Source organism: Atractosteus spatula, chromosome 11, assembly GCF_055471065.1.
Source record: "Atractosteus spatula isolate fAtrSpa1 chromosome 11, fAtrSpa1.hap1, whole genome shotgun sequence".
Classification (NCBI taxonomy): Eukaryota; Metazoa; Chordata; class Actinopteri; order Semionotiformes; family Lepisosteidae; genus Atractosteus; species Atractosteus spatula.
Genome location: NC_142716.1, coordinates 48,422,683 through 48,447,327, shown reverse-complemented (window position 1 = coordinate 48,447,327; position 24,645 = coordinate 48,422,683). Strand labels below are relative to the sequence as shown.

The 24,645-nt window shown below is 49.3% G+C and overlaps 1 protein-coding gene across 1 annotated transcript; it reads left to right on the top strand.

Moving 5' to 3' along the window:
- Nucleotides 1-1,997: 1,997 nt before the first annotated feature.
- On the top strand, nt 1,998-24,585 carry evpla (envoplakin a). The gene is made up of 22 exons (XM_088927960.1): nt 1,998-2,172; nt 10,264-10,363; nt 11,084-11,238; nt 11,441-11,564; nt 11,757-11,888; nt 12,645-12,686; nt 13,328-13,489; nt 13,626-13,733; nt 14,209-14,304; nt 14,451-14,561; nt 14,899-15,045; nt 15,449-15,603; nt 16,162-16,259; nt 16,485-16,657; nt 17,254-17,432; nt 17,819-17,957; nt 18,249-18,442; nt 18,537-18,687; nt 18,956-19,039; nt 19,526-19,636; nt 20,041-20,133; nt 20,622-24,585. The coding sequence occupies exons 1-22, from the start codon at nt 2,120-2,122 to the stop codon at nt 24,015-24,017; spliced, it is 6,003 nt and encodes a 2,000-aa protein (XP_088784086.1). The 5' UTR covers nt 1,998-2,119; the 3' UTR covers nt 24,018-24,585.
- Nucleotides 24,586-24,645: the final 60 nt, after the last annotated feature.

The following is a 24,645-nucleotide window of genomic DNA, read 5'->3' as shown; positions in this document are numbered from 1 at the left end:
TTTTTTGGTGGTGGGGTCTGTGCTTCATGAAAGCAGTCTCAGAGATTAGATCACAGTCTGCTGCATTTCCTTGCTTGATGTTCGGGGGGCAGGGGGCAGGGAAGAGGTGCCGGTTTCAGGAAGTGATATGCCAGAAATGTGGGCGTGCTGGCTGGCTGCAGAGGTGCCTTGGAACTGGCCTGGCTGCATTCCTCAGCTCTCTCGGAAGTTTGGCTCTCCAGATGAGACCGAGTCCTCTCCTCTTCCCATGCTGCTCTGCCGCCCGGAGTAGGCCAGGCCCTGCAAGCCCATCTCCGCTTGTGTGAGCAGGGGTAGCGAATCCCGCATTAAAGCCTGAGAACAATGATTTGCATTGCAAGGGTCCATGTGCACAGCGACTTGACGACACCTGGTCACACGTACATCCTTCTGCCTGACACAGGGCCAGCGGACAGCAGCTCACAGCTCGGGCGACTAACGCCACTTCACTCATTTAAAAACTAGATGAGGTGAGTGGGAGTCTGGCACCTGGAGTTGGTCTCATTGTGCCGTACAGTGTTTTTTTATTTTTGGGAAAAAAAACATCAATTGTTTTAAGGATGGTGTAGCTATGAAAGTCAGAAATGAAATGCTAATGAAAAAATTGATTAGCGTTTCCTGCTGATGAGTTCAAGTTGGTGTGTTTTTTAAGGCTCAGTGTTTAAAAGCAGCAGGTACAACGAAGGTAAGAGAATTCTCACTGGGCATGCCGAGATTGATCTTCACTGTATGTTTTCCCTTCTGTGTTTAATTAATCAATCAGTTAGTTGATTAGTGGCCACACTGATAAAAGCAGACTTCCCTGTGTCTTCCCTGGCCATGAAACAAGACCTTTGTTAGCAAAAGTAAAGTTCACAAACCAAATTACCATAAATTAAGGGATGGTAGTGTGAAAGAACTCTTATCTTTCCTGACGTTTGCAGTATGTCCTCACTAACACAAGCACAGGGCCTGCCTCTGCACTTCCTGTGTGGACCTGGTCTCCATGGTGACAGGAAGCATCTCTCTAGACTCACCCCAGAATGAGAACAGCCATGCGTTCCCTTTCAAGGAAGGTATGTCAGTCCATGAAGGCTTTGGAAAACGGAAAACATTATTGAAATGTCTGAGAAACCTAGCAATGTGTAAGGTGTACGTGTCCGTGTGCTTGCTGAGTTTTGTAAGGAAGTTATAACTTCCAAGGGCCGATTTTAAAAAAGACGATTTCGGCTCCTCCACACTGGAGAGTAGCACATGCAGGAGGTGAGGAGTCTCTGTGCTCTGTCTCCGTGTGTGCTCCAAAGTCTTGGAATAGGGGGAGGTGGGCTCAAGGTTCCATAGTCCTGGAGGGGCTGCTTCAGCTGTTATTCCTATCTGCCTGTCTCCAGAAGTGATGTTCCTCCACCTGCAGATGTGAACTTTTCCACCCTGTCCCTCCACTAAGGCTGCCATACCAAACCCCGCCCAGGAGGGGGCAGTGCAGCCCCCTGTACTCCAGACTGTGCCCACAGATGTGTTTCCTTTCCAGGCTGTGTCCAGTTTTTCATGGAAATTCTGGAATTCATTAGCTATTGATGGGTCAGATAGCTTCCTCTCATGCGGTGTCCTTTTTAATGTTTCTCTTTGAGTCTTAATAAGTCGCTTATTCTGCTTTAATTGTCTTCTTATTTTATTAACATGACTGGGTTTTGCTTGCTATATTCTATTTAATCCATGTATCCTCCCCCACTAAACCCATGCTTTTCAATACATCACCACACTAATAGACAGGAAGGCAGCATAAAGGAGAGCGTGCGAGCATACAGACGTCTGCCTTGAAGGGGGGTCTTGGGGGTACGTGTATTGACTGCTCGGTGTAGGGGACACCGCTTTGGGAAAAAAAATAAAGAGAGAAGACAAAAAAAAAACCACCCCAGAGCAGCAGCAAACAGGAATGTGAAACAGGTTGACCCAGTCCTGTGAAACAAGATAAGTGTCCCAGTGACGGCACACCTGCTCCCAGGGTGGAGCCGGGCAGGAGAGCTTTAACAGATCAGTGTCTCGCCGGGACCCGCAGAGCCAGTGGCAGAGGAGAGAGCGAGCTGTGGATCCGAGCAGGGACTGAGGCACGCAGGACCCCAGGATGTTCAAGAAAAAGGACAGCAACACCTTGAAGGTGTCGGGCAAGATGAGCAAGTGAGTGAACCCCGGGGGCTGCGGGTGCCACGGTCCGTTTTCTTTTCATTTCCGGTCCGCAAGGAGCTGGGCTCCAGCCCGCCCGAATCTGACTGCTGGTTACCACGAAGGACGGGTGGTGGAGAGGTCATGCGTGTCTCTCCTTTCTCCTCTGCCCTTTCGATAACTTTGCCACCCGGCGGTTGCTTTAAAAGCACCGTTCAGTAATATCTTGGGAAAGATTTAGAGCTGTCTTCCGAACCATCTGGACGCGTCCGAAAAGAACATGGGCGCGCTTCACCGCCCACAGACTATCGCAAACTCACCCAGCTGAGGAGTGTGATAATGCTGTCAGTTCTGCTGCAGGAGCGTATTTACACTAAGAAAGCGTAGTATCGGTATCGGACACACGGACTGCGGGAGTTCATAGGTGTATGAGACGTATTTATCCTAGAAAAAGTTCAGAGTTATGAGCTGTACTGAACTGATTGTCCTCTCCGTGTTCCCAGACGCTTTTGATAAGTGATAATCTGTGTACCTGCCTGGAATCCGAAAAGGTTATTCCTCACGAATCGTCAAAACAATTCTCCTACCCTTGGCTATTCTTTCCCTTGACAATACACACTGTACATACTGTAGGTTAGAAAATACTCTCTGGACAATTTGGGGCTCATCATTATGAATCTTTTCTTATGAAGAATTTTTTGTTTGTTTTCTAAGGTTTATGATTTTAGTATGCTTTGATTTAGTGGTTTTGTATTTTTAAGAAATGTATTACCAGATATTTGATACATATTTGCGACAGTAAAGAGCGAAGGGGTGTTACATCTGAATATGAGATTGAGTTGCTTTCAAAACGTTACATTATATATTTTGACAAATGCGGTTTTACGTCATTTAACTATAAATTGAATTCTACTTCGGAAGAGTCAGAAGTGAATGACGCCAGTGAGACAAAAGTTCAGACCCCCTTGTTTAGGAATTTCAAAGATTTTTGTCCATCACGGCGGAAGTTTTCTTGTTGCTTATTGAGCTCTAAAGCGCAACAAAGATACTCAAGACTTCGGTCAATAGTTATAAAAATGTGTTTTTGCTTTTTTATGTTATGCCCGTGAAGAAAATCAGAACAGAGAAAATGAGTTTCCCCTTTTAAATTATTATTCACAGTTCACAATACGGTACCCTGCTACCTGTTTTTTACGTTTATGCTTCATAGTGCATTAACAGTTCTTGGTCTTTGTGTCAGATTAATATCAGGTGGATTTGAAATCCATCCTTCTTTATTTAAACTTATTGCTCATGGTGTGGAGGTGTGAGGTTGCAAAGCAAAGGTAAAGCTCAGTCGTCAAGGTACGGAAAAGCTGTAACAGCTACCTGTTACAGAAGCTGCGCTGGCTGATTTAATTCAGGAAACGGGAGTGCTGGTTTGTTTGAAACTCCTGTGGTTTTCTGTTGCGTAACCTTAGAATTAGAGAACAAATACAGTGCAGACTATATGGATTACAAACTATTGTAACAGACCCGTATTGACTGTGAACTTTATCAGTGTTGATGTAGGTTTGTAACCATTACAAAGCGCTTTATGCTGAAGTAAGGGGAGAGACCTCTGTAGAAGATGACGAGTTGCCAAGTGACAAATTATTTTTGTAACAATTATTGTCGTCGTGGTTTTCTGCAGCTCGGTAGTTTAGTTATCGATGTTCAAACAAAACTGCATTGCCGTTTCTCAGAGGTTACATTTCTGCCACTTCCCGCAGCAGTCAGAAGCACCTCTACCGCACCGCGCCGTTGTCGGGCGTTGTAAGGTGTTGCGTTGTGTGTGGAAGTGTGTGGATTCGGGGGGACACCCTGCTCGACACGGGTGCCGTTTCGGTGAGTGTAGTTGCCCCAGGCTAGGGCAGCAGTGGGTGAATCTTAACGGAAAGAAGGCAGTGCAATCTGGAGGCAGGCGACCTCACCTGGAGTGTGCTGTCCTCTCGTGAGGTAACGCAGATGTTTCACTGACCTCATTCGCCTTTGTCTTCTGCCTGAAGCCTTTCAGACTCACATTGTTCACACTGGACAAAAAAAAAGGTCAAGTCTTGACTGTGTTACAGGAAACCGAGCTGCTTGCGGAGTTGAATCACGCACATATGTTACTTCGTGCAATGTTCATTCGTGCTCTTTTAAGGCTGGGCACAAAGAGTGAGAGAGGTTTGCATCATGGAGAGGAAAGCTGTGAGGACTCCTGCCTCTGTTGTCTCGAGCGCTGCCACACTGTTGTAGTGATCCCCTGTCACACGGTCACCCTGTGCAGTCTCTGTGAGTCCCCTATGGGTCCCAGTAGCCACCATGCTGTGCACTTGTGGTTATGGTGATGCAGGCTATAGCCTCCTAGCTCTGCTCCAGTGTAACCACATTTGTGCAGCAGCCTGATCTTCTGTACCGTGTTGACTGGGACTTGCGCGTGTACATCAGAAAAGAAGCCACACTTAATGCAAACCTCCTTCGAATGATTACCTGTCTTTGGCAGACAAGGTAAAGCAATCAACCAAAGACAAAGAAATCAAAAGCAGATTTGCAGAACACAAGGCAGTCTTTGCGCACAGGGTTGTGGGAGTATGGCGCCACTTACCCAGTCATGCTGTTGAAGCCGATACCCTGGACAAGACACCAGGTGGATGAGAATTAGCAACTAGGTACCAAACCGGCTGGACATGCCGAACAGCTCCTCTCGCGGACCATGGGCCGTCCTCCTGATCTTATTTACGGAAGGAATAAGGATGTGTAAGGATGAGCTCAACACACTGCACAATGACAAAGCAAGGAGGCACCTCCTCAGTGGCTCGGGGGCTGAGGCTGATTGATCATGACTTACAAATCGAATCAAAGCTAATTACAGCCTCGCGAATGGTTGTGCGTAGGGGGAGCTCGATGGCAGTAACCCACATTCAGGAGGAGAGGAGGCAGGAGGCCTCTGTGTGAGGGGAGTGCCGAGGTCCCAGGGCCCAGAGCGCAGTCCTGTGTGTATTAATCCTGGGTCCCTGGTGTTTCCTGTGGACTGAAGGGTGGAAATGAAGAGCCTGTGTGTGTGTGTGCGAGTGAGGGTGTGTGTGAGACTGTGTGTGTGTGCGAGTGAGTGTGTGTGCGAGAGAGTGTGTGTGTGTGTGCAAGTGAGTGTGTGTGTGTGCGCGAGTGGGTGTGTGTGAGACTGTGTGTGTGTGCGAGTGAGGGTGGGGGGTGGCACACAGGGTGTAGGTGTCAATGGAACAGTGAGGCAGAGAGGAGGGACGACTAATTGTTGTTGTTGTTTGCCACTGAAACAGTGCAGGGAGGAACTCCTCCAACCAGCCCAGCCTGCTTCCAGACGCCACTGATCCATTCCGGCTCTTCCAGGCTGTGGCCCCTGGCTGCCCTGGGGCAGACTGCCTGATGCACCTTAAGCACTGAGCACCTGTAGCACTAATACAGCTTAACACAACTCTTCAGAAGCCCTTTCACACAATCCATGTGGTGACCACATAGTTGTCATAAAATGGGAATAAGCTGAGGTCAAAATACAACCCCAGTATTTTTAGCTGTTTTGTAGGTGCAGTTTTACCTTATAAAACTTATATATACCTCTGTTATAATATGTTCAATATCACACATATACGCATGGCACAGTTTCACAGCTAGGTGTGTCCCCACAATAAACAGGTTTGAGAAAGTTGCACAACATGCTGGGACAGAACAGAGGCAAATAGTATTTCTGATTGGCTTTTCAGTGTAATCAAAACCCACAAGCCTGGGCAAAGGTTAATGAATAATTATTTCTGTTTGATTATGTGTTACATCTTCAACAATGACAAAATCAGAGCTAAGATTGTGCTGTCTGCTTGCTGAATCTGAATGTTTAAATACACTGCGTTATGTGCAACAGAATTGGAAATCATCAGTGCTAACTCATATACAGCACAACAGGTCTTATAATGGTCTTCCAGGTTTTTGAAAGGTGTACCAATATTGTAGAAAAAGCAGCAAGTGACTCTTGAAGGTTATGGACCTCATCGCCACGATTCTCGTTGCTTTGTCTCTTTAATTTCTGGCTTGTTCTGCACTCCAGGCCTTCCTACAGTCAGCAGTGAGTGTGGTCACAAGTAGCACATGCGTGACGTACTTTGCACATGTTCCCCTCGGACCCTGCCTTGGGGTGTCCATCGGTGAGACAGGTGTGGTCATCTGGTCGAGGCTTGTACACCCCTCAACCTGACCACTGCGCTTCCAAGTTGTGCTCTTTGGCAGAAAGAAAAACGTGCGGCTCCAGATGTGCCAGACACTTCCTGTGGAGCAAAGACCAGCAGGATGATTCTTCGGCCCGCTCAAAAAACCTGCTCAATGAGACGGAGGATCCTGACTGTACGAGCATCTTAACCTTTAAGTGTCTGTGCATCGATCTGTCCGTGAAAACTGTTAAATATTCAAGGCTAAACAAGCACACTGACACATGCAGCCTAACTGAATTGGATTTCAGTACGTGTGCCTTTTAGCAAGAGGTAGGCAGGAAGCTGCCAAAGAGACTGCTAAGAGCATTCATTTGTATGAAAATGTATATGTATTTGTGTGAGAAACAAGGAACAGCTGTACTTAACAATCTACTTAGACATCTGATGGCCATTTACACAGCGATAATGGTCCAACTAGTTTAATGACGAAGTTAAAAGAGAGCAAGTTGGGGTATGCGAAAAGACAAATTCCTAATACAAGAAATTGTACATGGCCAATAAAGTGATCTGATCTTATCTTAGAGCAAAACACAGCTCTAGAGTTGAATAATTGCAGAGCCTTTTTACTTATCAGTCAAACAAATTTCTAATTTGTTTAACTGATAAGTTTGTGCATCGTCAAGGATTTATACTCATGTACATGGGTATTTTATTAGATCAATCGGAAGGACGTGCCTTGCTCATGGATACAGCAGCTATGCCCCACCTGGGATTTGAACCTGCAACCTTCAAGCTGCAGCTCAGAGTCCTGTCCACTCCTACAAACCGCTTCCTGCCATTATATTACTGCATCCTGGGATGGGAGGGGGGCCAGCCTGCGACACTCAAATTTGAAACATTTCTCACTTTGGTCCAGTCTCTACTGAATGTAGAATTGTTTTGGAATTGAACACCAATTACTGGAAATAAATATGCAGTGGAGGGTGGTATGTCTGTCCTGAAGTTGTGTCATATGCAGCCACCAGCTGTAGCTGTGAGGGGTGTCGGTTGGTTTGTTGTGCTGTGGAGTGTGTTGCCAGTCTGACAGGAGACGCTGTGACCAGTGATGGAAACAGACCCTTCTGACTTCCTCAGACTGAGTGGGTCTTGTTCCAGCTCACTTCTGCATAGCAAAGAGCCCTGTTTGCAGCGAACGAAAAGTTCATTTTCGTTGTCGGCCTGGGCTAGTTCTGATTAACTTTGTGGTTTGGGAGTTTGTATGTGTTTGTATGTGTGCTGTATGCTTCTTTTCATCTTTTTGAAGTGATTCTCAGGAAGGGTTTAGAACTGCATGACTACTAGGTGTAAGGTGCTTTAGGGGTTAACTTGCAAGTATATGTGTTACTCCAGGCACAGTAGGAGGATAGCCAAATACCACAGCTTCCAGTTAATTTCCGCTGCATCCTTAATTACATAAATTAATTCACTATCATTTATTTGTACTGTTAAAACATTCCAGGACTCCTGACATGGTTTCTGTAGCATTTCTCACGAGAGGCAGAGTCTTCTTTGCATTTAACTTAAAGTACAGCCTTGTCTTCCTGCCAGTGTTCTTGAGAGGAACTCGAGTCTTTAACACTTCTGCTGTTGTAGTTGTCAGGCACTTTGATTTTTCTTTAAAGACAAACGGCAAAATGCATTGAACTGCAGGTGGAAAACAAACCTGAACTGAATCACTGCTCCTTCAGGTTTTAGTGGGTAAAATACCTCTGGCCTTCCTGCCTGCCCTCAAAACCATTTCTCTTTTTGTGGTTCAAAGAAAATGACACTGAAGATAGCGACTGAAGATAAAGGCTCTGGGAATCGTGCTCTTTAAAGGATTAAGAACAAAGGGGCCGATGCAATCACAGCCCTTCTGCATATGGAATATATAAAGAGCTCTCAGGATTACGCTGGGTGTAATCTTCAAGGGTCATGGGATTAAGAGGAAGCCAGAACTCCTTTTCTTTTTGAGAAGGGTGGCAACACACTGGTAGCATTTAACTCCTAATCCCGGTGTGTGTTTTTACAGCAGGCAAAGAGCCCCAGGCAGAGGCCGAGAGGGTGTCCCACTTTCCCAGGCCTGTGGCTCAGAGAGCTGAGAGAATTTAATACGGCTCTTTCCTGGGCTTCTCTGCCTGCTGCGGGAGGTGCTGTGCATTTTCTGAATGCGACGGAAAATGTCGCCGTAAAACAAAACCAAACTATCTAGCACACCTTATTGAAGACTTGCACTTTTACCACACAGAAGGTAAACGTTAGGGCACTCTTTACAGTTGCCAGACTCATGGCTTTAGAGTGCCGTCTGTGAAACAGACATCATTTTCATCTTCTGGTCAACGTGGAGGAACAAAAACATTCAAAAGGAACACCAAAATGCTAGGATATACAGTACAGTCCATTACATTAGAATGATCAAGGAATCAATGAATTCCTATCAACAAAAAAAGGAATGTTTGTCAAAACTGCACAATGCTCTTGCAAGACGTCATGTAGAATATTGTGTTCTGTTTTCATCAGTGTGTCACAAGAGATATTTCTTCTCTGGACTGATTCCAGAGAAGAGCAACCAAATAAGCCCTACTAAAATAATCGAATATCTTCACTCTTGAACAGAGAAGATTATGACAGGAACTGATTCAAGTGTCCAAAATCCACCAAGGCCCTGACCTTTCAAAGGCAGCCCCGAGGAGCTGTCCAGCTGCTCCTAAGTGCTTCAAAGTGAGTCTTAACAGGCTGTGCAAGAATACCACTGAAAGAGCTGGACACTGTTTAGAAATATTTTTGTTTGGAACTTGGTGTCAACAACAGCCTTCTCTTTTAGGACAGAAATAAAAAATGAACCACAGAAGGAAATAATCTATTCAGGTCTATAATAGATGACATTTCTGCAGATAAGATAAGGTTAATGAAGACCTTATTCAGTCTATTGCTAGTAATAATTTACAATGGTATTTTAACACTGTCACGGTTTGTGGGGGGGCATCGAGCTTTGTGTTTTACTTTGAGAGATGCCACTGCCTGTTGACTGCACACAAATTGAATATTTAAAAACATCCCAGATACATGGATCTGTACTCAGTTGGCAAACCGGTCTTACAGATCAGAGAGCAGGTAGACAGCACTTGTGAAGAGAGAGTAAGGAAGGTAGCTAGATTAAACAGACACACCAGAGTCACATTCTTTCTCCCTTAGTTGGCTGAAGGAGTGTCCTGAAATGCGTGACTTTCAATGTAGCAACCAAAAACAGCAAAAGTAGCCAATGTAGTGAAAAGCAGGGATCGTGACACTTCAGCCGATTGCGCCACAGCAGCTGGAATGGCAGTGATGCCTTTGCAATCGAGAACGAACTCGAGGCACTTCTTTACACACAGAGTGGTGGGAGTGTGGAACAAGCTGACCAGCCGTGTTGTTGAAGCCGATACCCTGGCTTCTTCAAAGAATACACTAGAGGAAATCCTGGGATCGATCGACTACTGATGGCCAAGCTGGCCAGACAGGCCAAATGGCCACAGCTCAACCGTCACTCTTTTTATGTTTGCGGCTCGTGACCTTTACTCTGCTTTTACTATGGACAGTGCAGCCCTTGTTCCTTTGCTTCCTTCACAGCGGGAGTATGATCAGGTGAGTCCTGTCAGAAAAAGCAGTCCTCAGGTTTTAGCGGCCAATCGATATATGTTTGGCGATCAAAATCTCTGACTGTCATTCTTGGTTGGTGGCAGACCCAGAAATTAAGAACTCGGGGAACACAACTAGGTGTTCAGAATACAGAAGTTTATCGAGCGTTTTGAGGTTGTAGCGCACGGCGATAAGCAAGCCCCCTCATACAAGCGTGTTGCGAAAGTTCTGCAGCGTTGATGCCCACCTGTCCTGCACTGTGTTACCGTCCCACCTCCCCATCTCCCCCCAGGGCCCAAGCCAGCGACCTGGCGCTGCTGATCGCCCGCATGCAGAAGAGCGCCGACCGGGTGGAGAGAGACGTTCTGTCTGCAGAGGAGAAGTTGAAATTGGTAAGATCCAAGCTCGGCTCCTCTGAGAGTGCTCCTGCTGGGTCCTGCAGCAGTGTTCCGCTCAGGCTGGAGGACGAGGGGCTCTAATCTCAGGGCATCACTGAAGCGCGGCCGACAGCCTGTCCCCCATGGGCTCCCTGTAAGGACCCTCCGTGGCGCAGCCCGAGTCTCACGGCGCGTCAGCCAGACCTACTGTACCGGGACAGGGAAGGAGCAAGCAGCCCAGAGCCTGCAACCCCCTGGGGTGTGTGACACCAGCGCCTCCTGCAGGATCGACGCTGTGGTGCAGGAGGCGCTGTGCTCCCCCTACAGGACGCCTCTCTGTGTCTCCTGATGGGGAGGGACGGCAACGAAGCAGCAAGCAGGCTGCTTAAATAAAGAGCCTCTGTCCACCCTGGGGTATTCCTTTTGATTGGGTAGCATTACAGGAGAGGCTCTTTCCCTCTTGCAGGAAAGCGCAGGGCTCTGCCGCCCTGTGTCATGTTCTTTTCTCATTCGTATTAGAATTGAATATGCGTGTCATAGGATATAACGTGTACTAAACGGGGCAATTCTGGGACTGCCGCTGTCTCAGCTCCCTCAGAAAACCACCGAGGGGCGCTTCAGGAGCGCCACAGCAAGAGGGCGCGGACGGGCGATTCCGGGGCGGCGGTCAGGCACGCTGGCACGCCGCCCCGCCACCCCGCCGCTGAGCCGCGCCTCCCCTCTCTCTGCCCGCAGGACAAGGAGAACCAGGTGAAGGGCCTCCCCTTCCAGCACCAGAAGGAGAACGCCGACAACCTGGCAGAGGCGGAGGGCCTGCTGAAGGACCTCTTCCTGGACGTGGACAGGGCCAAGAAGCTGAAGCACCCGCAGGCCAGCGAGATCGAGAGCGAGTGAGTCCCCCGCGGGCCACACGCCCTTCTGCTAGAGAGGGGGGCCGGAGGGATACTGACGTTTCACCGCTGGCCTCGCGTAACACTCCCCCTGCCAGTGCATACCTCATAATGCCCTTCTCGTGTGCCAGCTTGGGGGAATTATTCAAGTTTCCAGCCTCCTCAGGCCTGACTCTCCCGCGTGCTGTCCTCTCTCACGCAGTGTCAGCAACCTCCACGACCGCTGGTCCGCGGACTGCAAGTTCTACCGCGAGGTGTACGAGGCCAAGAAAGAGATCGGTCTCGCACCCAAAATTGGCTGGGTGCAGATCCTCAATCAGAAACAGGTTGGTTCTGCACGCCTCTGTGTCGGCGAGATGTCCGTCTCCGTCATTCCTTGACTTGATTGGTAAAAACTCACACAGCACGGTTGACCTCCTTAGCCTTCCTTCACCTGTGACCTTTGACCCCCTCCTCCCACTTCCTGGGGATTCCTGAGCGTCTCCTGCTGACTCCTGCTGTGTGTGTTGTTTGTCCAGAGGCAGGTCAACACAGAGGAATATGGCCCCGGGATGCCAGAGCTGGAGAAACAAATTGCCTCCCATAACATCCTGCACAAAGAGATCGAAGCATATGGCCCCCAGCTGGACGCTAATAGCACCAGCTCTCCGGTAAGGCTGACATTGCCCCCTGCTGGGTGATAATGACACTGCACTGTGCAAGATTTTTATTTTATCATTAACTTAGTTTTTGTGCAAAGTCGGGTAATTTACTGAAACAGGCTGAGTGAAATCCTTTGCTCGAAAGTATCACAGCAGTTTCCCACCCCCAGGAGTTGAACCAGTTACAAGTCCAGAGCCATGACCGCTCCTTATCGTCATGCAATAGGGTGAAAAGCACACAGCATTGAGAACACACAGCTTCTTCTCTCAAGATGCGCTAGCAGTGACCTGCATCTGAACTGGGTTGCACAACCAGGAAAATGAGGGTTCTGTTTCCTGCAGGGGTCTTGGCTGTGGGAAAACCTGACTCACAGCAGAGTGGGTGCTTTCATAAGTGCAAATACAAACAAGAAGACAATACATGAGATTATTAATATCTCTTCGAAACAAACTTGTATTCAGAGTGCTGTTGTCCTCAACTCTGTGAAAACTGAATTATGAATACAGTATATATTACAGAATACAGGCTTTATTATGGTCGCCTGAAGTGCAAACACATGAGATGCCTTTGCACTACGAGTAAATCCGGTGAGAGTGACACAACACAATAGTATGTCCCAGCACTGGGAAGGGAATTATATATCATCACATCAAGAGGATTAGCCCACTGCACAGAGTGACAAACCGGTTAATGAAGCACTAGGACTCTACAAATTACAGAGGATCCCAAAGTATTTTCTCTTGATCATGTGTTTGGTATTTCAGGAGGAGTTGGCAGCTATTCAGAAGCAATACCAGAATCTCCTGGTGAGTTCTTAAGCTTCATGAACAGCTAAACCATTTATTTTCATTTTTAAAACGAGTACAGCAAAAAACTGCTAGAAATGTGGAAAACCACACATATGATGAAAGTGTCCTTCTGCGCCTTGGCTAAGACACTCGAAGGAACCTATGCCTGTTAGGAGTTAACAATTAAGTCCTCAAGAGCTGTTTTACTGTTTTGTGCATTCCCAGCAGGCCTAAGTTTCTCCAAGGTCTCTTGAGGTGTAACTCATGTACTCTCTGCTTGACTTAGCAACATGAAAGGGAACAGAGCTCTTAGCTTATTAGGGATTTGGTTAATTGCCCAAGGCTGACCTAACTGCTTAACTTTCTGACCTTGTTTACACCTTATTTATAATAAACTGTTACTGACCAATCATAAAAATGTATGTTTTTGTATGGAAATTTTGCTCATCTCAGAAAATAAAAGCCCTGTTGCTGTCCTTAGGAAAGTGAGAAATAGTCGAGGTCAAACTGTCAACTCCATCTGTCCTCCTTTCTTTATTAAAATAAAGAAATCTCTGGCCTGTTTTACACGTGTCGCGTGGTTCTCTGAGAAAAGGGTCTGACATACTGTAGCTCTGCCAGACTGACGTGCGCTCCGCCCCTCCTGCCTTCTCCTGCAGGAAAACTCCAAGTGGAGGCGGCACTACCTGGGCAGCCTGTACGACTACATGCAGGGCTGCACCAAGGAGCTGGTCTACCTGAACGAGCAGCAGGAGAAGATCCTCAAGCAGGACTGGAGCGACCGCCTGACGGACCCCTCCGACATCCGCCGGCAGTACGAGGTGAGAGCGGGGGGAGGAGAGGAGGGGGAGGTGATGTGATGACGTGCAGCAGGTCTCAGGGCCACAGCATGACCATTCCCAGGGGACAGGAGGGGTCTCTGACTCCCTCTGCCGGCGTCTTTCTGTCCTCCACCAGAACTTCAAGAACAACAGCCTGCTGGCCCACGAGAGTGAGGTGAACAAGCTGCAGGACGACGGGGACAGGCTCATCGAGATGAAGCACCCGGCCAGCCCCACCATCCAGGTCAGAGCCCAGGGAAAAGCACTGAGAGGAAGCCTAGTTTAAAAGGAGCCATTAGGTAGGAACTGTCCTTAAGACAGAGATACACATTGAGCTGGGGTTTAAATAATAATCTAAACCTTGGCAGACTACGGATGCCTGATAACTTCTGGGGTCAGGCTACAGTTATTCTTAAAGTCAGTGTCGTGGTTGTTTCTTTGTCTGGTAAGTGGTGGAGATCACTGGCAGGAGCTAACAAACCTGCCTGCTGACTGGTTAGCATTTTGGAAGCCGGTCTTCTTCCTTGTTGATCAGAGCTCCTCCTAGCAGGTGCTTGGAGAACTGCACTGCATTTTAATCCAGGGAGAGCACGGGCTACTGCTGTCTGAGTTTGAACAGGCATTGCACGTTAGCATTGCTAATGTCATTGCTCATGATTCCTCCTTTTGCACTCCCTTTGAGTCCAGCAGTCCTGACAGTATCCTCGTGTCTCTTGCAGGCTCACAGAGACGCTTTGAGGAACGAGTGGCAGAGTTTCCTGAACCTCTGCATCTGCCAGGAGACTCACCTGGACAATGTGGAGGATTACAGAAAGGTAACAAAGAAAAAAAAGAGATCATTGCACTGATAAAGAGCAAACCCAGACCACAGCGTTCCGCCTGAACCAGCCCCGCTCCCATCTAAAAAGACAAAGAAAAAACCTCCTCCTGAGCCACTGCGTCTGTTTTCCGTGCTCCTCAGTACCAGGACGATGTTGACACCCTGTCGGGGTCCCTGAAGAAGCTCAACGCCAGCCTGGACCCCAAGGCCCTCAGCAACAAGACCAACTCGGAGATGCAGCTGCTGCTGGAGGTGAGGCCGGGCAGGGCTGGGGTTTCCCCAACCAGGGAGGCGAATATCTGTCCAGAAAGGAACTAACTAGCAACAAAGCCAACCCTACTGCCTGCTCCAGGATCAGCAGTCACACTAGTGAAAGCTGAAATGGGGAGATGCTTTTAAGTCTGTAGATAGGGAGAAATTTCTTGACATAGACAGAGGCAGTCTGGAACAACCTACAGGGAGCAGATTCCTTGGGATTTCCAGGGGAAATCTGCTGTTTCACCCCCCCTGCCCTTCTCCCTGACCCCCCGACCCCCCGGCGCCCCGCGCCTGTGTCAGCTCTCTCTCTCTCTGTCTCTCTGCGCCCCAGACCGAGGAGAAGACGGTGCAGCAGAACGATCAGCTCCTGGCTGACCTCAGGAAGCGCAGCACCAAAATCGCCCCCCTCAAGCTGCGCCGCACGAGCCCCACCAAGCCCACCAGCGTGGAGTCCCTGTGCGACTGGGAGACGGAGGAGGTGAGTCCGGAGCTGCCCCAGAGGGTCATCTTTAAACCCATGCTGTATATGTTATTAATTTGCTTAGCTGATGGAGTGCAATTGCACAGCTGGGCATCCCACTGGAGCATGCTGGGTGAAGAAAGTCATGCAATGGTACTCAAGCAGCACCTCACCCAGGATTTGAACCCACAACCATCCCAGTTACTAAAGTGTCTAAGGGCCTCTCCACTCCTGCACGCACCTCTATCTCTCTGTAAACAGTCTAACCCGAGAGAGGAATGATGTGAAACCTGTTCTGTTAGTCCGGCCTTGAGCTCCGCCGCCCGTCCCGATCTGCCGCGGCTTGAGTGTGGGTCTGAGACGCCTGGTCTTTGTGCCCGAGTGGTCTGCTCTCTGACTGCCGTGTCCTGCACCCTGCCAGGCATCAGTGACCCGCGGCGAGAAGTGCACCCTGAAGGACAACTCCAGTGCTGAGAACTGGGTGCTCCAGTCCAGCAACGGACAGACCAAGACCCTGCCAGGGGTCTGCTTCCTCATTCCTCCCCCAGACCACGAAGCCATCGACAAAGTGGACCGGTGAGGGAGGGGCTGGACAGGACTGGGCCGGGCTGGACTGGACTGGACTGGACTGGGCTGGGCTGGGTTGGGTGGGCTTCACACACTAGGAAAGGAATGTCCTTCACAGACACCTGCTGTAGTAAACCACGTTTCCACTGTGAAACTAAACCAGATGACAAAATATATAACAGCACTTTCTCCTGCATCCCCTCACCACCCCCAGAGCAAAAAACACACAAAAAACAGCACTGGGCCAGACAAAGACACAAAAGGGTTGCACAGTGGAAGAACGTACTTGAACCTGAGTTTAGGTGAGAAAGAGACAGGCCTGGCACCCACAGTCTCTCTAGATCCATGCTGTGGCAAAAGATCAGATCCCAAAGAGCTTTCATCTTCTCTTGAAGTGTGCTACACAACAGACACAACACATAACACTAACACCGCACTACACAACAGAGAAACACAAAGCCCCAAACCTGAACCCAGCCAGGCCATCAGGCTCGTGCCCCTTGGGATCGTTAGCACGCGGACGTCCCGCGTTGCGGCTCCGGTGTGACCCTTGTGCTCGGTGTGCAGGCTGGGCGCTGAGCTGGCTGAGCTGAGGAAGAAGAGGGCGGCTCTGCAGAGCTCCCTGAAGAGCCAGACGCTGGAGGCGGTCCGGCCGCAGAGATCAGGTGAGCGGCCTTAAACACGGGCAGTTACATCGGGGGATGGACGGGGCGCGTATGGGGCAGGCTGGACGGAGAGTGCTGGGGATTTCCTGAGTGCCCAGACTGTAGGCTATGGTCTGAAAGCACTGAGCGAGTTAAAGATACTGAAACTGCAGCCTTTCCGAGGCACAGCGGGGCAGCACTGGGCTGTGTGATACACTAAAGGATTCCCATGTGGTCCTGCTGCAGGGCTTGTGTCCAGCACCCCTGAAGACCCCAAGGTGAAGCAGCTGTCTGCCAGCCTCGACCAGATAGACAAGGAGCTGGCGCAGACAGAGAAGGACATCCTGAGGCGCTTGCGGACACCCCTGGACCGCAGCTCCCCATCGCAGGACCTGGCCAACAGGCTGAAGGAGCAGGAGGTGAGGGCCCCTCCTGTCGCAGGGACCAGCCCCGGGGCTGCCCAGTCCCTTCAGACCACACGCTGGCTCCCCCCAGTTCATTCTGTCGAGTGTCAACGGCTGCCCCCCTCCGAATCTGGCCCATACTTTGCAGAACGTGTGCCCTTTCTTTCTGTGTGTTTTAATGTCCACATCAAAGCGCACGAAAGACACGACTTGCATGTATTTGTCCTTCATGCCGGGGCATTACAGAGAGCCTAACAAAATTAAAAACAAAAGCTCACACAACAGTGGTTTACAATCCACTTTCATAACATTCGACATGACACTGAGCTCAGGGGAGCTCGCTTGAAAGAATTCTATTGATCCAATTCCTCATTTCCAATAGGAAGGAGCTCCACTAAGTTCACTTTCCTTACATAAGGCTGTGTAAGCTGAATATTTCTTTACTTAGACATAAGTCGGCTCCACACTGTGACTATTGCAGCAATACTGGCTTTTCGTTTTGGCCTTGCTGCTCCTGGCTTTGCTGTGAGCTGTGGTCAGGGCTGCACTGGGCCCTGCTGGACCCTGCTGAGCCCTCACAGCTTGATGTCCTGTGCTGTCTGTCCACCCAGCGTGCAGCCAAGGCCCTGCAGGACCTGGAGAAGGAGAGGGCAGCCGCGCAGAGGGAGGTGCAGCCCCTGCTGGCCCAGCAGCCCAGCGGCCCCGCCCCGTCCCCGCTGCCCCTCAAGCTCAGCAACGCTAAGAACAAGCAGGACGACATCACTGCCCTCTGCGACCTCTACACCAGGAAGTAAGCCGAGCCCTTACCCTCCTGCCTGCCTGCAGGCAGACAGAGCGTGCTGGCAGACGGGGATCGAATTTGTACAAGAACTGTTAGGGTTACATCAGGATGTGAAAGCCTTAGGTACCCCTTTTCCCATACCTTTTACCCCTCTTCACCCGTTTGTTTCTGCAAAGTTTTAAAATAGCATGCAGCTGAGAGCAATGCTTATTTTAAAATAATCATCGGGATTTCAACAAAGCAACAAATGCAGCACTTGGCTCATCGGTCGATACAATCATAATAAAAGTCGAAATGCTGGGACGGTGGCATTCTTATACTGAATGCACAATGCATCTGCGCTGTTGGATAGCGTACAAGCAATCAGCTGAGCCTGACCTCTATCTCTATCTAAGGGCCAATGCTTCCATGGAACTGGAGAACCAGATTAAGAAAGTGGATGGGATTATCGCTGGATTTGAGAGCCGGCTGGCTAAGGACACAGGTGTGCCAGACACACCCAATGCCATCCAGACACACACCCAGGACCTCCAGGTGGGCAGAGCAGCCGGCGGGGCACCCCCAGCTACAGCTGCCATCACTTAACCTTTCGCTGAGGTCAGCTCGGAGCAGGGCTGGTAGGGCCTCCGTCAGTCTTTTTAAACAGGATTGGGATGGTCAGTATAACACTGTTACACCAGTCCTGGGGCCTGCAGCCTCTGTATGCAATTAAGGATTTGCAAACTGCCCAGGCAAATCATTTGCCCTGTGTAAGACGTCGATTTCCCCAGCTGCAGTCCTGCTGGCCTGCTCAGTGCGCTCAGTCTTTTCCACGTCATTCTACAGCGGATGCGGAAGGAGCTGGCCGGGAAGCAGGATGAGCTGCAGAAGCTGAGCCGGGACCTGGAGACGACGGAGCAGCTGTGCAGCTCCCTGCAGAAGGGCTACCAGGAGTACTGCCCCGACATCCGCCGCCAGGAGGCCGAGGTGCAGCGGCTCAAGAACCGCTACGCCAACGTCAACAGCCAGCTGCTGCAGAGGTGAGCTCTCCCCCACGCCCCCCCCATGCCTGGACAACCCCTCTTGCTTTCTCCCGTTTCTGATTGGCTGTTCCGCTCACCTGAACTCTTTCAGGGAGAATCTCATGCAGGAGGCCGCCAATAAGAACCAGGCATTCACGAGCACCACCCAATCACTGAACTCCTTCCTGAACAGTCTGCCAAACAACAAGATAAGCCCCGGTGACAGCCTCTCCCAGGTCAATGCCAAGCAGAGCTCCCAGAAGGTGAGATTGTGTGGGGGGTCATGGGAGATGGAATTGTGGGTGCTGGAGTGCTCTAGCCTATGGGGTACCAGAATGAGAAGGTGTGCTGCTTATTACACATTAGGGTTGCTGGGATTGATGTAGAGTAATGAAGGACTGGGTCAATAAACCCACGTGCATGTACTGTATGACCAGTTGATCTACATCACTTGTTTACTCAGCTAGGGGTCATTGTGACCTGTGCAGATGTCAAGAGATCATGTGTTCACCGAGGGTCTTTGCCTTGCAGAGAGTGGTGGAGGACATCAGGAGGAAAGGTGAAGACGTCGATCGCGTTGTGGATCTGTCCAACGACCTACAGAGTGTCCTCAGTGTAAGAGACCAGCATGACTTCATGAAAGAAGACAGTGCTTCTGCGCCCAAAAAAATCATAAAACTATGTATAAGCGGAAGCAATATCTTCCACTCCTATATTGCCCTTGCAACATTTATGTTTTTACATTTTTTATCGTATAAAAATGTGCAAAAAGGTCTGAAGAACACCCTTTCAGTTATAGAATATGTATACAGTAAAACATCTTCACATTTATGTGCATTTGTCTGCTTTTGAGGTATTCCACCAGGCTCTGTGGATTGAAATGACTTGTGCACGTGCATATTTGGTTGTCAGGCATGCTGCAGCTGACAACAAACCTTGAATGAATGGGGGCTTGCAGCCCCCTCCTGATCAGATATTCTCCACCTATAAAATATCTAATGACCTGAAACTGTAATTAAATTAGATATAGTAGATGTGAGACATATTTCCCATATTTGGTGAATGCAGTGGAACAGTTCTTGATTTTGCCCACTTTGACAGGAATACGAGACGAATTCCGACAAGTACCGTGGCACTCTGGACTCCAGTGTGGGAATCACAGATGCGAAGAGGCTGCAAACGTCCTCCCTGGCAGATGCGGTGCAGAGAGAGGTGAGCTGGATACACTGCATGTGCACACCTGTTCTGGGAAATCCCAAGGACAGAACTGAAATTATTTTTGTTTCAGCTATTAAACTAAGCTATTTTTGTTTAAGCTTAGAGCAGATGCAGAAATATTCACATTTAGTCATCAAAAATGAGGCACTTCCTTGACATCTCCTGCAGGTTAAGTAGGATATGACCACTGTCCACTATCTCCAGCAACCATAATGATGGTGATGATTACAACCTGGAATTGTAGAACTTGAAACTCTTGTAGCTGTCTGTGCAGTTGTCTGCTAGTTACCCAATCCTGCAAGGTTAAAAAGTTGTTTTGTTTTTCGAAGCTTTGGGCATAATCACTGTTTTAATCAGTAACCAGAGCTGTCTGAGCTGATGGTGCGACTGTGTTACAGGAAAAGGCCCTGGTGAACCGGTACGCTGAGGTGAGCGCAGAGAATGAACAGATGCTGAACCAGATGGGTTTCGCTAAGAACATCATCGCTCAGGTAGGTCACATTGCTCTCACAGGGACTATCTGAACATGCTTGGCTTCAGAACAAAAATGAGGACCTCATTCTTGAGACCAGAGATCTCTACTCGTTTTGTTTTTAAGCTGAAATACTTTGTGTAAGGGAAAGAACTGCTGCTATGAGCACATATCAATGAAGTTATCAATGCAAAATGGAAGGGAAACAATTCCAAACATTTTACTGATAACATAGAATTAATAAGAAATAGCTTGTGTGCATGTTTTTCTCGCTAATTTGCCTTGAAAACATATTCTTCGCTTGCTGTGCTTAATGAGAAAATTCAATGTAGTATAAATAGGACAGTTCTATACCTTTACATTCAGTTGAAGAAGAGAATTCCATTTTCAGTCATTCTGTTCCCCCAGTTTGAGAACCTTCTATTTGTCTTTTCCCTATATTAAAATGTGTAAGTGAACAGAATCAAGGACAGACTCTGACTCCTATCTCTCATCTCCTGCTGACAGAATGAAGACAAAGTGAACCAGGTAGTCGTGCAGCAGCAGCTACAGCAGAAGAGCATGGTGGAGACAGATAACCTCAAGAGCATCCTGGCTGAAGAGACTTCCAGGCGTACCCGTGTGGAGATGGACCTGGACAACTGCATGAAGAGGATGATGTCCCTGAAGAGCAGAAGGGGCGTGGAGAGGTTGGAGGAGAAAGAAGTGGTGCAGTACTACCGAGACCCAAAGCTGGAGAGCGAGCTTGTGTCTCTGAGGAGCAGGATCCAAGACGAGAGCTCCCGCAGGGCCAGAACCCAGACTGAGATTGAGGTGGCCAACAAGAAGATTATCAGCGTGGAGCAGGAGCTGAAAACCATCCAGCCCAAGCTGCTGACCAAGGAAGTGACCGAAATTGAGAAAGATCCCCAGCTGGACATCGAGGCAAGCAGGCTGAGAGATGAAATTCGTAGGATGAAGGAGGAGGTGCGACTGAAAGAGACTGATATCGTTCACATCAGAACGGACATCTCCATCCTGGAGAAGAAGCAGCCTCTTGTCAAGGAAAAGGTGGTGAAGAAGGAAGTGGTGAAGGTAGAGAAGAATCCTGAGATGCTGAGGGCGGTCAGAAGCTTTGAGAATGAAATCTCAAACGAAAGCCAGAGATGCAAATCTCTCAACGATGAGATCTTCAACATCAGGAGCCAGATCAACACGCTGGAGAGAATTATCCCCACAGTGCAGCCAAAGATTGTCACCAAAGAGGTGAAGAAGGTTGAGCAGGACCCAGAGCTCATCAATGAGTCCAAGAAAATCCGCACCCTCATAGAGGAAGAGAGGAGCATGAATAACAGCCTTTTTGCGGAGATTTCAAAGCTTCAGCTCCGCTACAATCAGGTGGACCAAACAAAACCCAAGGTAGAGATCAAGGAAATCATCAATGAAATCTACAGAGTAGATCCAGAGACAGAAGTTGAACTGGCGCGTCTGAGGAAGGAGCTGCAGGACTCCAGCAGGCGACGTGCAGACCTAGAGAAGGAAATCAGCATTGTCTTGGTGGACCTCCAAGCCCTGCGGTCCCAGAAGCCCAAAGTGGAGCTGAAGGAGGTGACCCAAGAGGTGATAAAAGAGGAGAGGAGCCCAGAGATCATCCGGGAGTTGAACAGGCTGAATGAGCAGGTGACACAGCTGCAGAACACCTACAACAACACCCAGCTCCAGCTGCCGCTCCTGCGCAAGGAGAGGGATGAGTGGAAAGTAGAGAAATCCAAGGTGGAGACCAAGCTGGTCACCAAGGAGGTGATTAAGTATGAGAATGACCCTCTTCTGGAAAAGGAAGCCAACCGGCTCAACAGGGAGTTGCGCGAGGAAGTCCAGCGTCGCAGAACAATGGAGGAAATGGTCTTTGACCTGCAGAACAAGTACATTGTTCTGGAGAGGCAGAAGCCTGAGGAAAAAGTGGTGGTGCAGGAACTTGTGCGTCTGCAGAAGGATCCCAGGCAGATAATGGATCACGAGAAGCTGAGCAAGGAACTGGATAAAGAGGTGAAGTCCAGACGGCAGCTGGAGTTGGAGGTACAACAGCTAAGGGCCCTTGTGGAGGAAAAGGAGAAGCTTCTGCAGCAGCAGGATGAGAGACAGAAGAAGATCGCCGTGGAGATGGAGCTCAGGCAGGTCAAATCCCGAATCAATGAGCTCGAGACTGCCCCACCACCCATTGAGGAGAAGATCATCATGGAGGAGGTCCTGAAGGTGGAGAGGGATCCCAAACTGGAAGTCGTGACCAGTGGCCTTCGGACAGACCTGGACAAGCAGAGGAATGAAATTATGCGCCTAGAGAGGGAAATCAGAAACATCACTCTCAAGCTGGAGATACTGCAGAGAGACAGGTCCGTTGAGAAGACGGTCTATAAAGAAGTGATCCGGGTGGAGAAGGACAAAATGCTGGAGGGTGAGCGCTCCCGCCTCAGGGACCAGGTGAACCAGGAAAGAAATGCCCGGCGGGACCTGGAGGATGAGATCCGTCGGCTCACCGAGAAACTTAACCGTCTCCAAGGAGCGAGAACCAACACTTCCCAGGAGGAGACCCTCCTCATCCAGACTAAGGACTCCCTCCTGAGGGACAAGGAGAAAATGATCCGGGAGCTGAGGACGCTAGAGTCTGAGAGGCAGCACATCAGCATCAGCTTCCAGCAGCAGTCCAAGCTGATGAGCGAGAGGACCCAGATGAGTCGTCAGAAGAGCATCAAGATGGATACCGACATCAAGCGTCTGGAAATGGAAATCCTGGATGAAAAGGACAAACTGAACAAGCGGGAGATCACGCTGAGGGAGCTGCAGGAGTCTCTGCGGAAAGAAGACGCCAAGAACAGTGAGACCCAGATGAGAGAGACCAACCTCTCCACCAAAATCACCATTCTAGACCCAGAAACAGGCAAAGACATGTCACCCTATGATGCCTACATGCTTGGCCTGATAGACCGCAATCAGTACATCCAACTCCAGCAGCTGGAGTGCAACTGGGAGGAGGTCACCACTACAGGGCCCGATGGGGAGACCTCCGTGCTGCAGGACCGCAAGAGTGGCAAGCAGTACTCCATCAAGGACGCCCTGAGAGACAAGAAGGTGACCCCAACGGAGGTGCAGCTCTACAGGGAGGGCAAGATTCCCATCTCAGAGTTCGCCCTGCTGGTTGCTGGCGAAACCAAGAAACAGCCCCTTCTCAATACCCCCCTCTCTGCACAGAGGTCCTCCTTCACAAGCAGCAGCTTGAATGTGCTTGGTGGCGATGAGAACTATCCCATCTCTGGAGCGATTGACACCACCACCAAAAGCCGCATGTCCATCCGTAGCGCCATGACCCGGAAGCTGATTGACCCCAACACGGGGCAGAAGTTGCTGGAGGCGCAGGCGGCCACAGGGGGCATCGTCGACATCACGAACAAGGACCGCTACTCCGTGCACAAGGCAGCCGAGCGCGGCTTCATCGACACCACCAGTGTGAATAGGCTTCTCAACGCCCAGAAGGCCTTCACTGGGGTGGAGGACCCCGTGACGAAGGCGCGCCTCTCTGTGGGCGAGGCCGTGCAGAAGGGCTGGATGTCCAAGGACAACGCCATGCGCTACATGGAGGTGCAGTACCTGACCGGAGGGCTGGTGGACCCCAAGCGGGCAGGTCGTATCAGCGTAACGGAAGCCGTCAATCAGAAGCTGATCGACAGTGCCATGGCAAAGGAGCTCCAGGACGAGTCCTGCTACACCAAGGATGTTGTGGACCCCATCACCAAGCAAAAGATCAACTACAAGGAGGCCATGGCGCGCTGTCAGAAGGACCGCACTACCGGTCTCCTTCTCCTGCCCGTCGCCTCCATCGACTCCTCCTACTCCAGTCCCCGCTCCTCCACTTACTCCTCCTACTACTGAGCGTCTACAGCCCCCCCTCCTCAGCCCACGCTAACTCTGATGGACCCTGTCCAGAAGTGAAACATTAGCAATAGAGAGCGCACGTTTTCAAGTGCCTAGAAATCCACATCTGTTTTTGTTATTCATAATGGACATTGTCTACACGAAGACTCGTTTAAAAATGTTTTCAATAAGGAAAAAAACTACTTCTCTCAGGAAAGCATGGCTAACTATACTCTGTCCTACTATGCCTATAAATGTCCGATTATTGCTACTGAACTCACTAGATTGTTTACTCTTCTTTTTTCTTTGCATAGGGTGCTGAAGTGTCATAAACCTCTTTATTTTATTTAAATGGAATGAAACAGAATGAAATGGTTCTGTGCTGCTGTTTGTCATGAGACACATGGTAGGATCCACAGATCTAGTATTTAGATCATGTTAACAAGGGAGATGGATCTTGATGCCTTTTTCTGCAGGATTATTAAAGTTGAAATTATGGCAGTCTTTTAATTTCTTGTATCCTCCATATAGTCTTGTTTGATATTGTGGTCACTATTATTCTTTATTAAAATGTACCATAATGAGAGATCGCTGTGTGCTGATTATTCAAGCTATATATTCCTTCTTTAAGAGTGACGGGTTTTAT